Genomic DNA, 24,277 nt, shown 5'->3' on the forward strand with positions numbered 1-24,277 from the left:
GAGCCCAGGGCCAGTACAAGGGTCTGTAGGACCCTAGGCAGAGCAATGCAACTCCCCCCCCCCCCCCAAGCTGAATATGCCCCTTTGGCAGTGGTAGATATATAGAGTGATGGTCTCCCTCTTATACTACTCTATTTCTCTAACCTACTGAGTGCTATGTGAATGCTGTCGCCTCTCCATTCACATTTTGAAAATGGCAACCTTGATTATCCCAGCAGCACGCCCCGCCCACTGATGCCACCCTAGTTCTGCCTAATGGTCACAGTGGCCCTGCCTGAGCCAGCATTGCCCAGGCAGAGGCTCACCTGAGCAGTAGTGATCATCAGACGGTATGGTTCAATATCACAGATAGGATGCAGAGAAGTCATACCAAGACCCAAGTTTTGAATTTCACAAATACGGACTCTCTCAAAATGGGGGTGTACCTAGAGGAAGAACATGGATGAGGTGGAAGAAAAGTGGGCCAAATTAAAAGTTGACACAAAACCTGTGCGTGTCAACTTGAGTGTATATTATCAGCCCAAACATTCAAGGGTATATAAACTTTTAAACAGGACCATGTTATTTCCTTTATTGCTGTGGTTGGTTTAATGATTGTGCTGTTCTGTGATGAATAAAATAGTTTAATTTGAAACACATTTAAAAATAAGACGTTTTGTCTGATCATTCATGTTTTCTTAATGCTACATCTTACAAATTCTGCCAGGGCTATGTAAACTTATGAGCACAACTGTATCCTCTTCCCCAAACATGTGGATAAAGGTGAACCAGCAGATGTAGTGTACTTGGATTTTCAGAAGGCGTTTGACAAAGTTCCTCATGAGAGGCTTCTAGGAAAAGTAAAAAGTCATGGGATAGGTGGCAATGTCCTTTCATGGATTACAAACTGGTTAAAAGACAGGAAACAGAGTAGGATTAAATGGACAATTTTCTCAGTGGAAGGGAGTGGGCAGTGGAGTGCCTCAGGGATCTGTATTGGGACCCTTACTGTTCAATATATTTATAAATGATCTGGAAAGAAATACGACGAGTGAGGTAATCAAATTTTCAGATGATACAAAATTGTTCAGAGTAGTTAAATCACAAGCAGATTGTGATAAATTGCAGGAAGCCCTTGTGAGACTGGAAAATTGGGCATCAAAATGGCAGATGAAATTTCATGTGGATTGTAAGGTGATGCATATAGGGAAAAATAACCTATGCTATAGTTACACAATGTTAGGTTCCATATTAGATGCTACCAACCAAGAAAGATCTAGGCGTCATAGTGGATAACACATTGAAATAGTCTGTTCAGTGTGCTGCGGCAGTCAAAAAAGCAAACAGAATGTTGGGAATTATTAGAAAGGGAATGGTGAATAAAACGGAAAATGTCATAATGCCTTTGTATCGCTCCATGGTGAGACCGCACCTTGAATACTGTGTACAATTCTGGTCACTGCATCTCAAAAAAGATATAATTGTGATGGAGAAGGTACAGAGAAGGGTGTCCAAAATAAGGGGAATGGGACAGCTTCCCTATGAGGAAAGACTAAAGAGGTTAGGACTTTTCAGCTTGGAGAAGAGATGGCTGAGGGGGGGATATGATAGAGGTGTTTAAAATCATGAGAGGTCTAGAACGGGTAGATGTGAATTGCTTAGTCTTTCAGATAATAGAAAGACTAGGGGGCACTGCATGAAGTTAGCATGTAGCACATTTAAAACTAATTGGAGAAAGTTCTTTTTTACTCAACGCACAATTAAACTCTGGAATTTGTTGTTAGAGAATGTGGCTAGTGCAGTTAGTGTAGCTGTGTTTAAAAAAGGATTGGATAAGTTCTTGGAGAAGTCCATTACCTGCTATTAATTAAATAGCCACTGCTATTACTGGAAACAGTAACATGGAATAGTTTTTGGGTACTTGCCAGGTTCTTATGGCCTGGATTGGCCACTGTTGGAAACAGGATGCTGGGCTTGATGGACCCTTGGTCTGACGCAGTATGGCTTGTTCTTATGTTCTTAGAAAATCCACACTGCAGCTGAGTACAAGCCCCTCTCTTTAAGGATGACACAGGAAAGGGCTATTAAAATGTTCCAACAGCAGCTACACAGAAAGATATGGTCACTCTGGTCCCTTCACTCATACCTTATGGATAGGATACCACAACCTTGCATGAGCCACTTCTGCAAATTAAAAACAGTTTGGAGATAAAGAAAAAAAAATAAAAAGGCTGAAACGGGGAAATTCTGCAAAAGTTACTAATTATGTGAATCTCTACAACAAACAAAATTGGTCATCCAGCACCTGCTGCCATGAAATGAAGGGACAATTTTTCTTTTAAGAAGAAAGTCTGAGGTTATCTGTCTAAGTCCTTTACCTGTGTAAAGTGGCTGGCAGAACATTGCTCTCCCAGAAGTCACCGCAAAGCCCGTGCACTGTTCTACAGCGTGCAGACATTTAGCCACATGGGGGTGAGGCGCTGCCAGGCAGAACTGGAAAATACATCAGCATAGATTTTATTTTAAGTGTACTTGTTCTATTTTCCATGAAAAATTGCCCCCCCCCCCCCCCAATAGCAGATGCAAAAGCATAAAGGTACTTCCTGTCTGTGGCAAGCTTCAAGGGGAAAGTGAACACATGCTTTTCCTTGGAAATGTGCTGCAAAGGCCACAGATCAAAAAAAAAAATAAATAAAAAAGTACCTGTAAATGTTACACAGACAGTTTGAAACTTCCTCCCTCGCCAATAATAAATAAAATCAATCAGAAGCATAAGCTGTCATATTACACCATATGTTTTAATGCATTAAAAAGTTGATCAGGGCCAAACATTCATGCACTTTGAAAGTGGAGGTGATATGGACAAAACTGTATCAGAATTTGAGGCACAGATGATCCCATCCTCGGCAGGAAAGAGATGGTAGAGTGAGACATAGCACCCGGTCTACATTACTGTAGCAGGCAGTGAAGATGAGACAGACCTACTGGCATATGTTGGTCTTTGGATACCATCAGTCTTTTCGTAGGATGCCTCATCTATGCTTCCCTGCAGACTACCTTCATGCTTTTACTCAACGCACAATTAAACTCTGGAATTTGTTGCCAGAGGATGTGGTTAGTGCAGTTAGTATAGCTGTGTTTAAAAAAGGATTGGATAAGTTCTTGGAGGAGAAGTCCATTACCTGCTATTAAGTTCACCTAGAGAATAGCCACTGCCATTAGCAATGGTTACATGGAATAGACTTAGTTTTTGGGTACTTGCCAGGTTCTTATGGCCTGGATTGGCCACTGTTGGAAACAGGATGCTGGGCTTGATGGACCCTTGGTCTGACCCAGTATGGCATTTTCTTATGTTCTTAAGACATAAGAACTGACAGCAAGGCTGTGACAGCGTTTGAAAAGATAGACTCGAAGGAATTCCACAAGCAGCACTGCATGAGTAAGGAACAGGTAACATGAAATCAGATCAGGGAAAGAAACAGCACACAATGGCCCGCTTCTCCCCATCTCAATTTATTTCCCTGACTACATGAAACCGTGACCAAGTAGCCTAGGAACACAAAGCAAGTGTCTCCTGGGATAACTGACAGCTGTGCTACGGCCTTGTTTATTAGCGCAAGAGTTGCTAGTTGCCAAGTTACAGAGCCCCAGCTTTATGGACAGTGCAGTGTATGCAAAGTGCTTGTTCTTTATCTGTTTTCACTTCTGAACCCGACAACGTAGCTCTGAGGGCTGCACATGCAGTGAGTTTGATAGGCCTAAGATAACTCTTCACAGAGGCTCGCGGACTTCACAATCATAATTTAGCAGCACTAGATGTCTCTGCCCACTCAGAGTCATTTCAACAGGTGATGCCATTTGGGATCACATCAGATCAACTGGCACCAGTTTGGCTATTGGAGTCAGTAGGACATGAGAATCCTCCTATCTCCATCTTCATGTGAAGGATGGGGAGGGGGTGGAGGAAGGTCAGGCTGCAGGCACCATACGGTTTTAGTTTCAGGGTTCGAGCGACATGGGTCCTTCTTTGGTCTCCGAAAGGGAGAGGTCAGATCTTACATCAGAGTTGGGATTAGTGTGACCGCCGTTAATGCCATTTACTAAATGCTTTATTACAGCTCCAAACCCCATTGTTAAAAATCAGCTGTTAACAGCACGATTTTAATGAACTTTAGTATATAGGCCCCTTAATGATTCCTTTATTTTTAAATTGGTCTCACTGCAGAGTACAGTAAAAACAGAACATTTCATTGAAGTAGGGGGTGAAGGTGGGGGAAGCTAAAATATTTTACTTATTTAAATAGAATGAAATAAAAACAATTTTTTTCCCCAAGATAGACTAACCACTGGTAGCTAGCCTCAATCTTTACCCCAACGTAGAGCAGCCACATCGTAAATCTGCCACATGGATATCCAATCTTCCAGCCTTGCAAGGTTCTCCTGTATTTTATCACAATCTGGTTGTGAATTAACTACTCTGAATAATTGTGTCATCTGCAAATTTGATCACTTTACTCATCATTTATAAATATATTAAAAAGTACCAGTCCAAGTACAAATCCCTGAGGCACTCCACTTTTTCCACTGGGAAAACTGACCATTTAATCTTACTTGGTTTCCTGTCTTTAACCAGTTGGAAGGCACAAAAAGACATCGCCTCCTATCCCATGATTTTTTTTTTTAGTTTCTTTAGAAGCCTCTCATATCTACTGGTTCTCCTTTGTCCACGTTTATTCACCTCTTAAAAAAACATGTAGCAGATTTGTGAGGCAAGACTTCACTTGGGTAAATCCATGTTGGTGTCCGTCCCATTAAACCTACCTATATGTTCTGTGATTTTCTTCTTTATAATAGTTGCCACGATTTTCCTGGCCCTGAAGTTACTCACCGCTTTATAGTTTCCTGAATCACCTCTGGAGCCCTTTTAAATATTGAGGTTACATTGTACCTGAAGACTGTAAGGTGACCAATGGATGATTTTAATATGTTACAAATTTGTAATAGGTCTAAAATTTCATTTTTGCTTTCTTTCGGAACCGTGGGGTACATATCAGCTGGTCCAGGTGATTTGCTACACTTCAGTTTGTCAATTTGCCCTACTACATCTTCCAGGTTCACTGTGATTTGGTTCAGTTCATCTGAAACATTACACTTGAAAACTGTCTCCAGTATGAGTATCTCCCCAACATCCTGATCAGTAAACACTGAAGCAAAGAATTCATTTAGTCTTTCTACGATTATCTAACGGTGCAACCAACTCCTTTGCAGTCTTCCTGTTTCAGATATTTTAAAAAGTTTAATTTTGAGTTTTTGCCTCTATGGCCAACTTCTTTTCAAATTCTCTTTTAGCCTGTCTTATCAATGTCTTATACTTAACTTGTAAGTGTTTATGCTTTTTCATATTTTCTTCAGATGGATCCTTATTCCAATTTTTGAAGGAAGATCTTTTGCAAAAATAGCCTCTTTCACCTCACCTTTTAACCATGCCGGCAATTGTTTGGCCTCCTTTCACTTCTCAACGCGTGGAATATATCTAGACTGCACTTCTAATATATATCTTTTGTAGCTGCACCTTTCAGTTTTTTTCTATTTTTCTCATTTTATCAAAGTTTCCCTTCTGAAAGTTTAGTGCTAGAGCCATGGATTTACTTAGTCCCCCTTCCAGTCATTAATTCAAATTTAATCATGTAAAGATTACAATTGCCAAGCGGTCCTACCACAGTTACCTCTTTCACCAAATCCTGTGCTCCATTGAGAATTAGATTTAAATAGCTCCTGCTCTTGTTGGTTCCTGAATCAATTGCTCCATGTTACTAACTCTACCCTTATCCACCTGAAATCTCTGCCCATTTACCTAAGGTATGTGTATCCTTCTATAAAATTCCTATCAAGCATTTACAATGCAACAGTTGGGTGCCATCTACAAAAATGGTAACCTCTCTGCTTAATCCTTCCTGCAGCACATGATAAAATATTAAAGAGCAGCCAAAACACAGATTCCATTAATACCTCAACCCCTTTTTTCTAAAAGTGATATGCCAAACTTGGCGCACAAATATGGTTGTTCATCCTCTCTACCCTTGGCTCTCATGTTACTTTTTTGAAAATTTCTAAAGCCTTCGGTTTAAATAATTAATGTATTTGTAACTTTATGCTTTTGTTCTTTTTCACAGCAGCAGTTCTAGCAATCAATAACACAGACACATAAGAAACATCTTAAAACGTGAGCTTCTCATGCCAAGAAGCACACCAAGCATGCCATGTCCAAGCCGCAAAGTCAAACTAATTTGTTAAAAGTTTCTTATAATCCACATATTCCACAACGTTCAGTGCAGGAGTACAATGTAAACATACAAACTAATATACAAACAGATAAAAGCACATACTGCTCATCCCGGGTATACGTTTAGATCTTTGTCTCCATTCATATGATGAAGACTGTTGAGCATTTTAGTAGCTGTCCTTTGGACAGACTCTTCTCTGTTTACATCCTTTTCAGGATGAGGTCTCCAGAATTGAGGTTTCACCTTCTCTCTGCTGGCTATTCCTTTCCTTATGCAAATCAGGCATTTTTCTGGCTTTTGCCATTGTCTAATCTACCCCATCTGGTCACCTTAAGATCATCAAGTATGATCACACTAGATTCTGTTCTTGTTTTATGCACAAAAGAACTTCACTCCCTTCGCTCTACTGCTCTTTTGGGTTTTTGCACCCAAATGCAGAACCTTGCATTTTTTTTAAGCATTAAATCCTAGCTGCCAGACTCTAGACCATTCTTAATGCATCACTAGATCCCTCCTATTTCATGCCTTCCAGTGTGTCTATCCTCTTGCAGATTTTGGTATCTGCAAATGGGCAAACCTTTTCCAATTACAATATCACTCATCAAAACACTGAACAGAATCAAAGCAACACACCAGTGATAATCTCAGTTTCCTTGGAGTGAACTTTGTTTACTACCCTTTTTTTGCTTTCCACTCAGTTTCTAACCCATACCTAGGGTGCTTAGATTGTTTATAAGTTGCTTGTGTCAAAGGCCTTGCTGATATAGAAGTATATTGTTTACTCTTTCAAAAAGTACAAAGACTTAGGGACACACAACGAAGTTACTAGGTAACACATTTAAACTCAATACATCAATTCTGGAATTCATTGGTGGAAGATGTAGTAAAAGCTGTTTGCTTAGTTGGGTTTTAGAAAGGTTTGGACAAGTTCCTGGAAGAAGAGTCTGTAAACCATTAAGGGGGAGTAGCAGAAATTCACTGCTCATCTCTGGGATAAGCAGCATGGAATCCATTTTCCTTTTGGGATTCCGCCAGGAACTTGTGACCTGGATTGGCCACTGCTGGAAACTGGACTTTATGGACCTTTGGTCTGACCCAACATGGCAAAACGTACGTGCTTAAGTACATTACCTTTAGCTCTTTCACCTGATCCAACTCTGGTCACCCAAAGAAATTGATATATTCATCCCAAATCCTACCTGTGGTAAAAACCATGCTTCCTCTTTTAGCAAGGATGCCATCCATTTACTCACCACCGAGGTCAGACTAATCAGATTCTAGCTCTGAGACTTACTTCCAGTTTTGTGACGAAGCACCACAGCTGCCCGTCTCCTATCCTTCGGTTTCACTCCCTAACTCTGAAGAAGTGTTGAAAAGGTCAGGCAGCACAGTTGCCAGAAGTTCCTTAAGTTCTCGCCCTACTCTCAGATGTCTCTCCTCTAGCCTATTGCTTTAGAACAGGGCTAGGATAAAGCAAGCTCCTTGCAAATGCAATTTTTTGAAAACTGAAAGTCTACTTCACTCCCATCCCCATCTATGGCAGTTTTCTGTGGTCCTATTCTATGCCTTTCCTCAGTGAGCACGGAACAAAAATATTTCTTAAGCAATTCCCCCCTTCTTCTCAGACTCCACTGTCTCCCCCTTCACATTACAAATGCACTTTTGTACATCTTTCTACCACAAACATATCCTAAAAAGTCTCATCTCAATCGTTCACTGTATTAATTTTTTTATTTAGATTTATATTCTGCTTTTTGCACTTTTTTCAGCGCTTCAAAGTGGATTACATTCAGGTACTGTAGGTATTTCTCTATCCCCAGAGGGCTCACAATCAAAGTTTTTGTACCTGAGGCATCGGAGGGTAAAGTGACTTGCCCAAGGTCACAAGGAGCGACAGCAGGACTCGAACCCTGGTCTCCTGGCTCATAGCCCGCTGCTCTAACCACTAGGCTGCTACTCTACTCTTATTACATGAGCTTTCTTCGATTTGCACACTCAGTCTCCTACTTTTCAAGACATTTAATGACTCCTTTGAGGTATTGCTCCATTTTAATAGTTTGTTTTCCTGGCTGTGCTCCAATACTGAATCAAACCATCTGGTGATCACTAGATCCCAAGTGACATCCCCTCCCCACTGGCCTCAGAAACACTCATCTGTAAACACCAGGTCCAATATTGCCCCTTCATATGTCTGTTCTCTTAGCAACTGTCGTCATCATTATCAACAGTTTATTTCTGACAAGTTTTTCCATGCAATGAGTTGAAGTGTGTTAGGCACATTCTATACATGGGTCATATCAACATAGTTCAAAACATGTTACAAAGAGACATTATACATGGTATATAGTGACAATTTAGGAAGTACATGTATTTAGCAAGTTTAAGCTAGCTTGAACAGTAAGGCGTGGGGAAATACTACAGATAAGGCTGTTTGAATGGATCAGCAGTAGTTCACATTTGGATCTTGCACTGGGGCAACATAGTAAAGCTAGTTTCATGTAATACAGAGCAGTACACCACCAGTATTACTTATAAATTGGCACGATGCATTTCATTGATTGTTGTCACCAGGAGGTATGCTTGGAGGAAAAGAGAAGTTTCAGAAAGATAGTGTCCCAGCGAGAGGCAAGCCAGGCGTAGATAGAGTTTTGCTGCATTAGTTTATTGGTTGGTGCCATAAGCTGCTTCAAAGAGCCAGCTTTTCACCCGTTTTCTAGAGGTCCAGGGCAAGTCTGGTATGGAGTGGGAGAAAGTTCTGTACAGCTGGGACAGACCTTGCAACGGGTTCTTTTCCTCATGCTGATGAGAAATTGTTGTAATGGGCAGTACTGTCAGGTAGGCCCCGTGTCAATGAGCATAAACAGCGCATGGGTACGTAAGATATCGATCATCCGTTGAAGTACACGGGTGTTTGGTCTTTGAGGGTTGTTGTAGGCTAGGATTAGGAGTTTGAATTTGACGCAGTAGAGGGTTGGGAGCCAGTGAAGGGATTTTAAGGGGTTTTGTGCTCAAATTTGTTGCAGACAAGAACTCCCTGTTTCTAGATGGTATTACAACTAGGATGTCCCAGTCTGGCAGACTGAAATCACCAAGCAATATCGTCTCCTCTTTCATAGTAACTTAGGGAATTTCTCCAAGCAAATCTCTATCCACTTCTGCTGCCTGCAATGGACGCCCTTATATCGTGTAAATATAAATGGATGTTCCACTCCCTTTTTCCAGATAATGCGATAAGGGTGGTGGTACTGTGGGTTAAACTCTGAAAATCTGTTGCTTTTTTATTTATTTATTTTTATATATATATATATATATATATAGTGTACAACTTTCTTCCTGAATAGATTATAACCTAGCATAACTATATCCCAGTCATGGTGCTGGTGGGCCTTGCTCCTGTAATTGCCTCTATAATCCTAATCAACCTCTTCCATCACTGGCTAGTTCTGGAACTTTATATTTCCCATACTGTAGGTATTACTGGACATAGCTTTCTAGATATTTCCCTTGTTTCCCACTTCTGTGCGTTTATAGATTTACTTACCCGAGTAATTTACAACTTTGTACGTCCATCCCTTATGAGCCTTGTTTAAAAGTTCTCCTCGGAAGTTTACCAGTTTGATTTGGAAGATGCTGCAGCCCTTCAACAGGTGGATCCCTTCTCTGCTCAGCATTCCTTGGATCATAAATCCTCTCTCCCCTGGTCCAGGAAGCAGAGACATTCTCAGCAACAACATCCATGCCACCCTTCATTCACCTCCAGATTGCAACCTTCATTGGCAGGGCCTCTATCCTTAACTGGGAGACCACAATCTGTGCACTTAGCTGCTTTGGCCTCTATCCCAGAGCCATAAGTCACTTCTGATATGCTCGGTGTAGTACCTAGCAGTATCATTCACGTCAACATGGAGGAACAGCATTGGATAGTAGGCAATAGACTGGATGATTCTTAGCAATGTTTCATTATGGCATCCTGCAGACATCACACCTTCTGGGCCAGATGGATATGCCCATGGCTTGCTTCTGAGGGCCACCAACCACCACTACCCTTCAAGAGCAGCTCTACTGGAAGCATAGGTTCAGATTTCTTACTCACAAGAGTATACAGTAGTTGAGATTTCCAGCTATTAAAAATAAATCACAATTTTATAATAGAATTGATAGCTGTAATCACCTCAACCTGCCTTAGATACAAATTTCCTGCCTCCCTGCTCAGGAATGTTTGAAGGCAACGGCTCAATCAATTTGGGACCCATGATGAAAATTCAACATCAGTGAACAGATCCTGAGTGGTGGTGGCATCTGGGCAGCCTGCATTCCAGTCAATTATGTTTAAAATGCAGCTAGCAAATTTTGTATATGCAGTTTTAAAAAAAATCTCTCTATGTATTCAAGAAAAATAGGCTTCCTCATGTCTAAACTAGCATTAGCAAAGTTAAAGTCTACAGGCTATTTCTTTTAATGACCGTACTATGAAATACTGCTTCTAATTATATCTACCTCGCCTTAAACTTTACTAAATAAAGGATCAGCCCTAGCTAGAAACTATTTCTAAACCCAGCCAGGGTTTTTCAATTGTTTAAATTCTTCTGATTTACAGTACCCAGCTCTATGATAACAGAAAATTAAAATGAAAAAAACAAGAGTTTCCAACTTTAATATTTACTTCTCCCCTATCCATTTATGAAGATGTTGGCATCATGTGGCAATTATCACAGTAACTCATACCAAAGATATATTTATCAGATGGTCACTACATCCAAAAATAGTTCCATTCTCCCCATACCCTACAGTTTTGTGCAGGGCCAGGAAAGTTACTGCTTTTTCATTACACCTTCAAAAGGAGCAGATTTTCATCCATCCCCAATGTAATATTCCATTCCCCAGCTGCTATTTAAAATAAATAAATAAATAAAAACTTCAGTTTTAATTTCTGCATAAACTAGAAATGTAAGTCACCTTTATAATAGATATTCCACATCAAAATCAATATTTGCTCAACAGCATTTTAAGTTTTCATTAAATTTTGAAACGTATAGGCAAGCAAAAATCACCTCATGCCGGCTGGGAAATTTAGAGGATGCACAAGTACAGAGAGGAGAGAAAAAAAGTCCAACCAAGAAAGAAGAAAAAAAGATTGATCAAAGAAGGAAAATAAAATAGGAGCAGAGAAATGAGTAAATCAAGCATCAAACAGCACTGGCCTTCTGCATAAACAGATCTCACACTTAATAAAAATGTGTGCGGTTTTATTTCTATCTTCCGCTAACTTTTCCCCGTCGTAATTACTTCCCAGACTAGCCAACCACTGAAACTCTCACGGAGGGAGTGTTTTTTTTTTTTGCAGTTTGCAGCAATAGTGCCCGCAGATCTCAATCTGCCCTTTTAAGAGCATTTGTTGCCTAGCAGCTATCGTGCATTCCAATGCACAGCCCAACACGATCAACTCTTCTCCTAAACCGGCTTATTATCCTAAGTACAGTGAAGTCCCATAAAAAATTAATGGACTGTTTTAAATGAGGGTTAACTTAGTGAAACTCTATACATTCCATTTTCCAAATTAAATATTTAACATGAAAAGGCCCAGGGATAAAGATACAAGTAGTACAAAACTGTGTGCACTGCATTAGAAGTAGTCACATAGGAAGAGATCTGTGTGATCTCGAAAGCTCATGATCTACCACAGTGAATTAGTCTTATGTAGCGCCAATACAAAAAGTTATCATCGTAGAATCTAGTTTTCTCCAGGACCAACAGGCACTAGAACACTATAATAGAACCAAAAATGTTTTGTTTTTTTATTTTCAGAAAAGACTGCAATGGTTAGTTTAAATACAAAAATGCAGACAACCACCAAAGTTCAAGACAGAAGTGAAAGCAAATGCCCTCCTGTGAAGGTTAAGAAGTGAGTAAAAGGACAATGCCTACCATCTTGGGCTGGTAACATTTACAATACTCACACTTTGCAGCCTCAATTATAATCCAGAATTGGAAGAGATTTCACAGGGCTGCTGAGAAAACGATGGGTAAACAGTTATTGATCAGCACCGGGTCAAAATTCCAGGAGAGATTGCAAAGGGGGGGGGGGGGGGGGGGGTGGGGGGGGGGTGGGAAGTTGTATTCAGAAAGTACGGTGATCTGCTTTAAAGTCCGTAAGATCCTCTAAGAGAATTAAAACAGAAAAACTGCATTCTACAAACATTGCAATCCAAACCTTTTCAAAATCATACCAGTCGTTAGGATTTTGTAGCCTACCAGCTTCCTATCGCCAAAGATAATCTCAAACGGTTTATCAATTTTTGTTCTTGTACTGAATGCCTGCCGCTATGCGACAAACAAAACAATGGTGACGTAATAGAGAAATAAACTGGGCATAACATATCAATGGGGAAACAGAAAAGTTGAGCCTTAGCCCATAAAGATGATTCCCACAGGCACAGAATGGGGGGGGGGGGGGGGGGGGGGGGGGAGAGTCTTTTTTTAAGTCTTGCTTCAGCTGATGTATTGTGTGCAATTTATAAAACTGTTTCCTGCTGAATTGCTGCACTGTTTTGGGCGTGCACCTGAGCATTATAAACTCCATTTTGGTTTAAACAGGCTCAGAGCTAAATTTGTTTGCAGTATAAAGGATTTGTCCTTTTTTTTTTTTTCAGACCACGACTAAACGTACATAGGCGTACGCAGCATTCTACAAACACAGAAGAGACTGTGCACGTTTCGCGCAGCAGGCATGCCGTGAAGACAGACGGACACAGAGGAGTAAGCATGGTCCCTGAGCTGGAAGTCAGGACGTTAGGCCCGCACTCTCTCTCTCACTCTCCTTTGCTTTCATTTCACCCATGAACAGACGGCTAAGGCTGCAGCGGGATCTAGAATGACATCAGCAGCGGAAACCTGCAATGTCAGTTTTTATTTTACAGTGAAAGGAGAGAAAACCAACTACTGTTAGGGGACGATCACCCCCCCATGACGCACACAAAGGTAAAGGAGCCCACCAGCTGGGCAAGAACATCTAAGAACTGGGAGGGCCATGAAATCTGTTAGGGAGAGGTGGAGAGGACCTGAAAGCAGCATAAAAAAGCTGGGTTTATAGTCAGCATGAGGAGGAGGAGAGTAGCAACTTTTATTCTATAGTTCCTTATTCTGGCTTTATTCCTAAAACCATCTTCCTTTTGTCCTTCTCACTTTATGTTCTAACAATAGTACACTTTTGTAGCAAAAACATTGTGCAGCTTTTGTCATAAGTAACTCTGTTCTTAAAATTTCCTGCCTCTCTTAAGTTCTTAATAGCAGAGTGACAATCGGGCCGATTCAGTAAAGTCCGCGGGAGAGCGGACGAACGCCCGCTCTACTCTCGTGAGTAAAGCTGAAGCTTTTCCTGGTACTTGTTTCCTGTCATAGGCCACCTGCGCTGCTCTATTTATTCCTCTCAGCACGTCGGCCAAGACAGCACAGCACCAGGGAAGGAGGGTGAGGGGAGGTCATGAGGCAAAGCAAGAAGTGGGGAGGACGAGACTGGGAGGTGGAATAGAGGAGACAGGGACAGGAAAAGGAGGGACATCCATGGGGAATAGTGAGGAGAGAGAACTGAACATATGAAGGAAAACAGACAAGAGAAACTAAGGCATGAGGGGAGGAATTTCTTCCTGAGAGAAGAGAGACTGCGATAGTGAACAGAGGTGATAGCATTTAAAAAAAAAAAAAAAGATTCAGCAAAATTGTTGCATGTATATTTAACAAGTAATACAAAGCTTTATATCAGATTTATGTAAAGACACTGTATGATCTCAGGAAACCACGCTGCAGAATCTGGGGGGCCTTGTGCATGAAAATGCCAGATCTGTGAACACTTACGACTTTAGTTATCTGATAGAGCAGTACCAGCAGACCAGAGGCAAGGACATCCAAGGGCATTTTCCTGAATATATGGTCTTCTGTATTGTCTTACATAATATATTCAAGAAGTCTCTGCTGAAAATGATTAACTCTGGAGCCGATGTACAGATTATAAAACCAGTACCTCAACTTGTGACTCAGCAGTTATGGATGACTCTTCAGGGCCTTCACTGAAGCCCTTATCCTAGAGGGTCCCCAAATCAACACAAAACAAACAGAGTTGGAACCTACACTTTAACCTCCTGAAGTTAACTCTTTGCCCACCTAGAAACGTTCTGAAAATCCCTCCAACTCAATGACATGATCAGTCACCAGACAGAAGTGCATCACGGTATTTATTAATTATAAAGTACTGCCCATATACAGAGCACTTTACAAGATATAATTATACAGCTACATGGTCCCTGCCCCAGAGAGCTTACAATCTTAAACCTGTGTACTGGAAGGTTAAGAGATCTGCTCAGTGCACAATCAGAAGAGTTATGAACCTAGTACTCTGGGCTCCAACTACACTATATATTGTCAATTGGGAGGCGCCATGAGGTCAAAAGGGACTCACCATGCTGAAGTGCCCCTTTTGAAAAATACTGTAGTTTTAACAGCTGGGCTGTCACCTAGAATAACTTATAAAAAATTTCAACTTCTGTATGACACATGGCAGTTAGAAGCTCTGTGGGGTTTAGCCAACTGTTACCAACAGCCAGGGTTTCCCCAAGTCATGCACCCACCCCTTAGGACTGCACTGGAAGAAGAGGAAGCAGACATTATAAGTTATGGTGGGCTAGCTCCCAGGCTGTCAAACTGCCGCATTTAAGACGAAGAGGAGAAGATTTTCAAGCTGGCTTTACCGTAAAAACTACTTACTGCTGAAGTGGCTGCAGCAGCCACCAGGGGTGGCAGACCAGTGCCTTAAGGGAATAAGGACTAAGCTTTATAAAAAAAAAAAAAAAAATCAAAATTATTGATTATAAATAGAAAAATGAAACCGCCCAACACAATGTCTGTACGCATCACCATTGTGTGTTCCTGGCTCTCATCTCAACCTGAAGCACCCAACAACCGAGACAGAAAAATGGATTTAAGTATTAGATTAAATATCCAATCAGAAAGGAGATTTGTTAAGTTAAACATACAAAAAAAACCAAAAAACCCCCATAAAAAAATAATTTATCATCAGAGATCTCACACACTTTTTAGCAGTGTGGTCCTAGACCCAAAAAGGTTAGGAGAACTTTAAATACACAGTAATTTTAAAAAGGACCATCTGTAGGGACCCACTATAGAGAACAGTTAAACGTCAACCAGAAAGCATTTTTAAAAGGTGAACACCTGCATAGAAGGTGGGCTCCAATTTTAAAGTGAGCTTTCCACAACAAATAAAACCTAGCTTGTGCATGGAATCTAAACCAAACTAGGAAAAAAAAAAAAAAGCAGCACAAGTTTGATCTAATCTTTTGCTGGGATAAAATCAACACAGCTTAAGGTATCCTGCATATACCTGATGATTTTAATTAAGCAAGTCTAGTAAGAACTGGCCATTATAATGGGGACATGCTAGGCCCCATGTGTCTCATAAAAAGGTCAAACCTAATACGTTAAAGAGTTTATCTTCTGTGCAAATTAGAGTATGCCGGCAATTCATTCATAGCTGTGATACTGAGATTCTTATTTTCCATCTTCTTGCAGTAACTGTATACATTTTATTTTTCTTCTGCTTAAAAACAAAGTTTACATGCTAGAAATTTTCTTTTGTAATGCCAACTGCTCACTCAAGGTATCACAAGTTAAAATTTCTTCAATTGATATTTAACACAGTGATTTTTTAATTAATTAATTTTTTTTTTTTAAAGCATTTTATCCATCTAGCAGTTTTCCCTTCAACAAAATGCAGTTTTGTACGTTTAGGAAACCAGGGAGCCCAATTTTATAACAGCATGCTTAGGTCTGAAGAGCGTATGTACTTTGTACACGCACTGGCAAACAATTTTACACCCGCCATGAAGCAGGGGTTAATGTTCATGCGGAAACCTAAAGAGCGACGTGTAAATGGTTTTCCCGTCCCAACTCCACGTCCCTGCAGAGCGTGGAAGAGTACGCAGGAAATCGCCACGCGCGCATTTATTTACATACAACCCCAGGGTCGTTTCCAAAAAGGCTTTTAAACATTACCCCCTTAACGTGCTTGAAAATCTTTGTGAAAAGCATAAAAATGAGAGGACTTTACTATTTACCATAACACTTAACCTATGCACCTTGTAACAGGACAAACAAACAAAGAAAACCTCAGTAGGGAGATGGTCAAGATGTTTGGAGAATGGAATAGCTCTCAAGGTTTCCGATTTCTGCAGCGTAAGATAATTAAGGTCAGTGGCAGCTATGTTCCTTCATGTTGCTCCGTTTATGCTGCATATTCTGTGCTTTGCTTTGAATAGCAGATCAGAAGAGCATTCAGAATCACTGGGGAGGCACAGGTTTCTGTTCACAGCCACTGCCTGCCAAACACCTTGATAACACATTTAAAAAAAAAAAAAAAATCTAAACAAAAACACTAAAAAAAATGCAAGGGACAAAGGAAAGGATAGCTGATGACAAGTTGGAGGTGTTCCTCAGCATATGCTGAACAGCCGGTGTGAGCGAGTACAAGAGGATGCAAACCATGAACAATATTAAGAGTAAGGCAGAGCTTGAACAAATACATTCCAGAATCGCAGTGTTAGAAAGCTTGGCCCAGTGGTCCAATCTATTTTTCCAGGTGAAAACGCAGAGCCCAATTTTCTGAAGTGGAACCACATACGCGTCTAATGCTGGTTTGATCTGGCATCCCACAGTAATCTTCGAGTTTGAGGCATGACATACTGAATATATTCCACACACTGAATCTAAGATGGTTTAATGTCTTTACAAAACACAAAATGACCATGTACATTTTACAAGTTTTGTGCAGGTAGACCATCGTACGCATAGATGCCCAATTGCTGAGCACCTCTTCATCAGTATCTCATAGTGCTGGATGCTCTAAAATAGGACAGGAACTTGAAACAAAGGCTAACCACAAAGTACCAGATGTTTCTTGCCATTTGTGATCTTGCAATAAAAATGCGCCAGATGAGGACTATCAGGACAGTATTGAAACCATAACGTATGTTCCTTAACCTAGGAAAAGTAAAAAGTGCCCATTAGTGAAGGGGGGAAAAAATGCCGCAAGCACTAGACTCTCTCATGATATACTCCTACCAGAAATTAGACCAAATTATGAAGTGCTTGAAGTCTATCACAGAACACAACTTTAGCAGATCAAAGTCCTGGCAGACATACGTGGCTTTCCACTAAGGAAAATCGTGTTTGGCATTTGATGATGCTTTAACAATTGAACTAATATTAGTATACATTTTGGGCTTTTATAGGATAACCTCAGATCTGTAATCTCACTCCTAGAATGTTAGAACAGCACTGTATATAACTGATTTCCTATCCATTTGCAGTGATGATTAGCATGTCTAATGAATTCTAGTTTGCTAGATATTTCATATATTTATAACTATTAATTGTGTTGTCCTTTCAACAGAGTCCATTCTAGGTATTTCCAACAAAGTCTGAAACTAAACACACATTTCATAGGCATGATATGACAGGTAGTCTGCAGAAGAGTAAAAGTCTATCACACTGACCAATTATGGGTTTACCTTCATGGTCCAAATGTTTGGTCTAAATATTGTCCTACGGAAATGCTACTGCGTGCCCATGGAAAAAAATCAAGACAAATTTCAAGCCATGTGGGGATATTTCATGGCCTTATTCCAACAAGCAGGCAAGGATTCGTATGTGAATAAAAGATAAAGTACCAGCTGAGATCTGCCTTAACAGAGCCTTCTTTAGCATCCACTGGAAGGAACATTGTTGAGCTTCAGGGGCCAGAGTCAGAATTCACAGGAATATAAGCCACTGCCCGTTACTAATGTGGCCACGTGAATCAAGAACTGCGGCAGCTGCCAGTAATTACTAAATATGTTGGCTGCATAACTGATGCACGTGGCTTTGGCTAAGGGGAGAACATAGTATAATTTGAGACCTGCTCATTAGCATCGCCGCTCCGTAACAGGTGCTGCTGTTTGAGAGTCTTGTACTAAAACATCTGGTAGAGGCTGTCTAGATTCCTATACCTCAGTGACAAGCATCAATGGCTGTATTTATTATGCATCCTCTGCTTAGGACAAGTATTCTTAATGAATGGGGCCTATGAGAATATATTAAAATGAGAAGACGATGGCGGCTGCTCAAAGGAGAATCTCCCAGCAGTCCTTCTAGGCTGGTGCCACAAATCAGCTCCAGGTCGGATTAATAGTGAAAGGAATGCGTAAACAGAGAAGTAGGTTATCAGGAACAAGATAAAAAAAAAAAAGAAAATCTAGTACACTGCTGCAGAGCAACTCAAACCAAACCTACTTGTTCAGGTGTTTTCTGGCTGCAGGAAGACCAGACATTTCCTCATTTAGAACGTATTTCTTAGTTCCCATGCAGTAATTCTCCATGTATTCAGCCCAATGCAGTTGTCTTACATCAAAGTTAAATGTCTAGACAAATGAAAAAATATGCAGTTGAATTAAAACAAAGAACACAATAACATAGTAAATCGAAGCTGATAGCGAAAAAGATTTCTCCAGGTCACTTGACACTTAGAAGTTAGCCGGACAAACCCGGAGACTTCAATTTGCTGCCGCACTGACTGGCAAATCTTTTACCCAAGTGACATTTTACCTGGATATTATTTAGCCTGGAAAAAAAAAAGAAAAGAGGTGTGGTGGGCAGGAAGCAAATCAGAGACATTTCCTAAATTTATCCTGGTAGAGCCAATGTTCAGTGTTATCCAGATCATTCAGCCGCTCACTTCCCTGGGTAAGTCCTGCTGAATCTCTCTCCCAAAAGTTACCTAAGTAGCTTTACTGCTTGCCACACCACGTAAGATGGGCTTCATAGTAGATGGCAAGCACAGACCCAAGTGATCCGTTCACTCTGCCAAGGACACATGCCATCTGCCAGCCATACAACGTAACCACTTGTAAGGTATCTTCTTTACCCTTCCACTCCACCCTCCTGGGTAGCTGAGCAAGCAGGATCCCAGGCTTAGTTCACACCCAGTACACTCCTCCTTCCGCCACGTCTAATCATTATTTCAGTCAGCCATGGACACTAGGATGGCTGTTGCCCAAACATCCAAATTTCTGGGTCCCTGTATCCTTCCTGGACAGTGGTCATTTGTCCATCAGGACACACACTGCTAGATAAGCACCCATGTTCTTACTCGAGCCTCTGATTTTATTGTACAGGACACATGCCAGACAGATCCAGATACCAAATCTTCCTCAGGTCTGCTCTCCCATACATTTCTTAACTTATTTGTGCGCTACGTGCCTCCTTACGAAAGTTTTAATGAATCGTCCGATAGAATACCAGATTGCCAAAGGCACAATATTCTACTTAGAGCAATGCAACAGACATTTGGATATATACAACTATTATTGAAGACACCGATAAATATATGAAGGTCTGTTTTCAGTTGCTGGTGTTGGCAAAGTTAGCTGGATACATTTTTATCTGGATTACTCAATTCACTGAATATTCTCGGCTATCTAAAAGTTAGTTGGATAAGTTAATCTAGCTCACTTTAGGACTGTTCTCCAGCAGTCATGAAGTTATCCAGCTGTAACTGGATAACAAAAAACAAAACAATAAAACACACAACCACCCAGCATTCTCCAGTTACTTAACCAAACAAACCACTTTAAATGTTGACCTCAGTGTGCCTACAATACCTAACATCCAAGTTGGTAGCTCAAATAAAGCCTTTTAAATTGATCAAACAGAAAAGGATGTTACTGATCATTGCATGGACCTGGGCAGTACAGTAGATTAGCCTTTTCTACGGCTTGTTTATTCAGCTGTACAAATTAGCTTTATTGATTTCTCATTTGAAAAATCTGAATGCAGTGTGTAAGGTCATCTGCGAAAGACAGTTACATTTTCAAAACGCCAAGACTAATGCACGCGGGTATTGTGCTCGAATAAAATAATTTTGGATTATGTTGCTGAGGCTGCAAACATTCATACGAAGTTCCAATTCATGTATTTTGGCTTAACTACTATTTATCTGCACTTTTCTTCTTCTTTCAGAGATTTTTGCAAGAAAAGGTTGTTGAAGGACATCATGACGTCCTTTATCCAATCACAGCTTTCCCACATGAGCTCCAAAAGAGTTCATGCTTCCAGAAACCCATTTTCCCTTACACAGTGACTCAAATCCATAACCAATCAAATCAGTTTGTGTCACCAATAACTCAACTGGGTGGTTTTGTCTGCAATATCAAAAGCAATGCAGCCTAGTGCCTCAGTTATTGCAGCTGTTATGAGCAGGAAAGTGTTGTCACACTTTTTTTTTTATGTCATCCAGCAGCTTCCTTGTGCTTCCCTGTACCTTCAAGTCAAATCAGAGCCAGCACCGGGATCTAGCACCATGAGCCTTCGTTTGCAACTACCTGGGGAAATTTTCCTTTTTTTTTTTTTATCATTCCCCTGTAGGTACAGTTCAGACCTCACTTCCCAGAAAGCATATGCTGAAGGCGCTTGTTCTCTCTCAAAGAGAAGATGAGCAAAAGATTTTGGATAATCTGCCCTGAGAAATGTAGACATTGCAACAGTTGCCTAGGTTATAAAACTGCTTTTGGCAGTGCCTCCGAACTGCCTCCTTTTGACCTTGCCTGAAACAAAAAGCTCTAATCACTAACTGGTTCACTGCTCATCTCTAGAACATTCTTGAGACTATCAAGTCCTCTATGCAAAGATGAACTGTTCATGTTTATAAAACACGTCTTCCATATACATGGACTAGATATTTAGCCACTATAATGTCAAACTGCCCACTGTTACCAAAAGGTAGCATCCTAAAAGGTAAACTTCCCTGAAGAGTCTGCGTTTCTGCCGTTCTCCTGTGACCTGAGATTCTTGCACTGACCCACGAGACTCTTGCTTTCCAGATTAGTGCCCAGAGACATTGCTTTGGAAAACTGCCCAGCTCCAGTTCATTAGGATGAGCAGAAATTCACTAAAAAGTTCTGAAGTTACTCTAAACAGGGGTGAAATAGCCTGTAAAACCAGGGAAGCAACAAATCTGTGCCAGTCTAGACACTTGTGAAATAACTAATGTAAGTGTCTTGAATTATTAAACCAATTCCTATATTTGGAAAACTAATCATTTTTTGATAAAAACTTTTATTTAAAAAATTACTCTAATCTTGAGAGCGCTTTGTTCTAAACTAAATAACCAGCTATAAAGTTAATGAGAAAGGAAAAATCTTCCCAGACCCCACCCTCCCCCAAAGAAACAGACCTACATCAGGTCATGCAGTCCTGGGCTGGGGAGCAGTACAGCAGGGCTCCCGTTCCCCGGGGAGGGGGGGGGGGGGGGGGGCTGAGAGCGCTGCCTCTGCAGAATTCCCGGTTCAAACCGACCCAGGAAGCGGAAGGCCTGAGTCAGAGGATCCGCGCGGCAGTGCATGTTGCTCAGAGGACCTCGCTCAGAACCACCTCGTATTCCTAACAGGCTTTTCTTCTGGGGATGCAGCTGAACGTGAAGGATGGTGCTACAGACCAGCAAACTGCTTATAACAAGACGAGTCAACCCTGCCCGCTCTTATTTGCTTAGAGAGACCGCAACCCGCAGGGTATTTCTCTAGGTAAGTACTTGCCTTTTTGTCCTCGGGATTCAGCTGGCTCATTAGCATGTTGGTGTTCTCATTGTTCCAGACCCAGGAGTTACTTGTGAAGTATTCTAGTAACATCATGGCCCTATGGAGGCGAGTTATTGTTTTCATCATCCTTCATTTAAAGAAGACATGAAAAAGATTAACATATTGCTGATCACACGCCTAGGGCCCGATTTATTAAGGCTTCAAACCCACCCACCCACCCTCCCTCCCAATTCTGTCTCTATGGGAAGCAACCTCTGATAAATCAGGCCCTTAGCGTAAAACAAAAATAACGGCTCAGCTCCTTGCTGCCCAAGAGTCAAGATTTCCCTTACGACAGCAAGGCTCTGAGGTATCCCCCTGAACAGCCCACCACCACACGATTAACGTATGTCGCAGAAAAATATAAACATGGCTCTGCACATTGCCATCATCAAAATGCACCAAAAAAAAAAACCCAAAAAAAAAACTTTAAAGTAATCAGAAAGATGTAAAGATAGATGATGGGATGGATTAACTTGGCACAAGGTGACAAGTTGCAAAAAAAATGGTTCTCTCTTACCTAATATCTCCCTATTCTCAATTCAGAATTGGGTCACCCATTACTCAGATCTAAGACCTACTTCTAACTGTTCATTTTGATTTAGCTGTACAATATGCAGAAACATTCAGAATTTTCCTGTTAAATCGCTGACTATGGCATAAACAGTCAGCTTAAGCAGATACGTCACATCCTTGGGTTTTCATTCATCTCAATTTTAAGGATATATATGCGCTAGTCAAATCTGTCACTTGAAAAACAGTGTAGAAATTTCTGATTTTTATACTAACTCCTCTCTATGAAAGGGGTAATAGGCTATTTTCTTATTTAAAAAAAAAATGCTGAAGGTTTTCAGCACTAAGTACAAACTGGGTGAATTGAACCTCAGTACAAAAATTCAAACACTAAAACAATTTAGAAATAAATCAATTAGAAAATGTGAAATACGCCTTGGTTTCATTTTTTTTCCTTTGATAAAACCCAAGGATGTGTGAACAAACAGGGACTGGTTTTCCTTGCCAGGAAAAAGGCCTCCAGGTGATTAAAAACGGCCAATTTGTGAAATGTATAAAGACTACAGGATGTAAGCCTGCTAAAATTTTGTGACTTCTAAGTAATGGTTTTCTTCTAATGCACTCAAACACAGTCCTTGTTTGAATTTCTATTTATAAATAGGACAGAAAAAGTAGCCAAATGGAAACTCTACTAACATTTGACTACAATCCTGTCAGGAACAGTAATTTAAAGGGAAATCCCCTCCCCCTTAAAATCCTTATGCAAGGAAGATAAAGGAAAATGAGCGAGTATAAGATATTTAACAGAATTCAAAGAAATAAACACTTTCATAAAAGAGAGAGAACATAAAAAGGTTAAGAGATAAATGAGTTGTTTGGGCAACTTGTAACTTGCAAATTCTGCCATCCGACATGCTTCCTACATCAACTACAGATAACAAAAGCCGCACCGGGGCATGGGAAATGCCACTGGAACAAAAAGCCAGAACAGAAAAACCACGGCCCTTAAAGCCAGCCATAGATTGGAAACAGGCAGGGCAAATCCAATTAAATACAAGAGGTTTTATTGACCCCCTACAGCATGCAACCGGAGTGTCCCAAAACAGGATGAGGACGCCAATCTTGCATGTGCCTCTTTAGAGGATCCGGGGCCATCTCACTTGCACTCTTTATAAAGTTACTGTGTTTGGCACATCAAGGTCCAATACACTAGCTCTTAAAAGGTAAAAAGCTTAAAATTTGTTCCATTACGTTACCATCCACAACTTATTTCCTGCTCTTTATACAAAATGATATATAAACAATGATCAAAATCTACCTGTGTAGATTGAAAGTTGAGACTTCACGTGGTGAGCATCATACTGGTTGTTTGTGTGTACGATGTAAAAGTTGTGCTGGAATTTGATGCTGAAATTCTGAGTGTAATACGTAATCCGCATTGAACTATTTTAGGAAACATGGCACGCCTCAGGTAAATTTACTGTGTGCAGGCAGCCCATATCCATGGTTAAAATAGTTTTGCCCACAGAAAGACATATATTCAGTAATAAAGCCACTCTCTGAACGCCGCCATGTCGCCATCAGTTCTATAATTCCTTCACCTGCTTTCAGCTCTTCTTTCTATTCAAGTCTTTGGCTTTAAAACACACTCAGTCTCGGGTCTTAAATTGAGAAAACAAATCAGTGGCAGGTATGGGTGCTGTAACTTGCCCAGAGTTTGTCTAGTGGGTCGTGATTAAAAAAAACCAAACCACACTAAATGAACATCAGATTTTACTGATTTTGAGCCTCTTCAAAATCCATTCAAATCACAGCAGTTTCTTCTCA

The 24,277-nt window shown here is 40.6% G+C and overlaps 1 protein-coding gene across 7 annotated transcripts in view; it reads right to left on the bottom strand.

Moving 5' to 3' along the window:
- Positions 1–14,472: 14,472 nt before the first annotated feature.
- Positions 14,473–24,277, bottom strand: part of FAR1 (fatty acyl-CoA reductase 1) — a 57,773-nt gene continuing 47,968 nt past the window's right edge. For all 7 annotated transcript variants that reach the window (XM_029582428.1, XM_029582430.1, XM_029582427.1 and 4 more), the window contains exons 10-12: positions 21,896–22,025; positions 18,600–18,727; positions 14,473–17,309 (exon numbers count right to left, since the gene is read on the bottom strand). In XM_029582428.1, the coding sequence (XP_029438288.1) occupies positions 17,147–17,309; positions 18,600–18,727; positions 21,896–22,025 (421 nt within the window). In that variant the 3' untranslated portion in view covers positions 14,473–17,146. The remainder of the gene's footprint in view (positions 17,310–18,599; positions 18,728–21,895; positions 22,026–24,277) is intronic.

This window comes from Rhinatrema bivittatum, chromosome 17 (assembly GCF_901001135.1).
Source record: "Rhinatrema bivittatum chromosome 17, aRhiBiv1.1, whole genome shotgun sequence".
Taxonomy (NCBI): Eukaryota; Metazoa; Chordata; class Amphibia; order Gymnophiona; family Rhinatrematidae; genus Rhinatrema; species Rhinatrema bivittatum.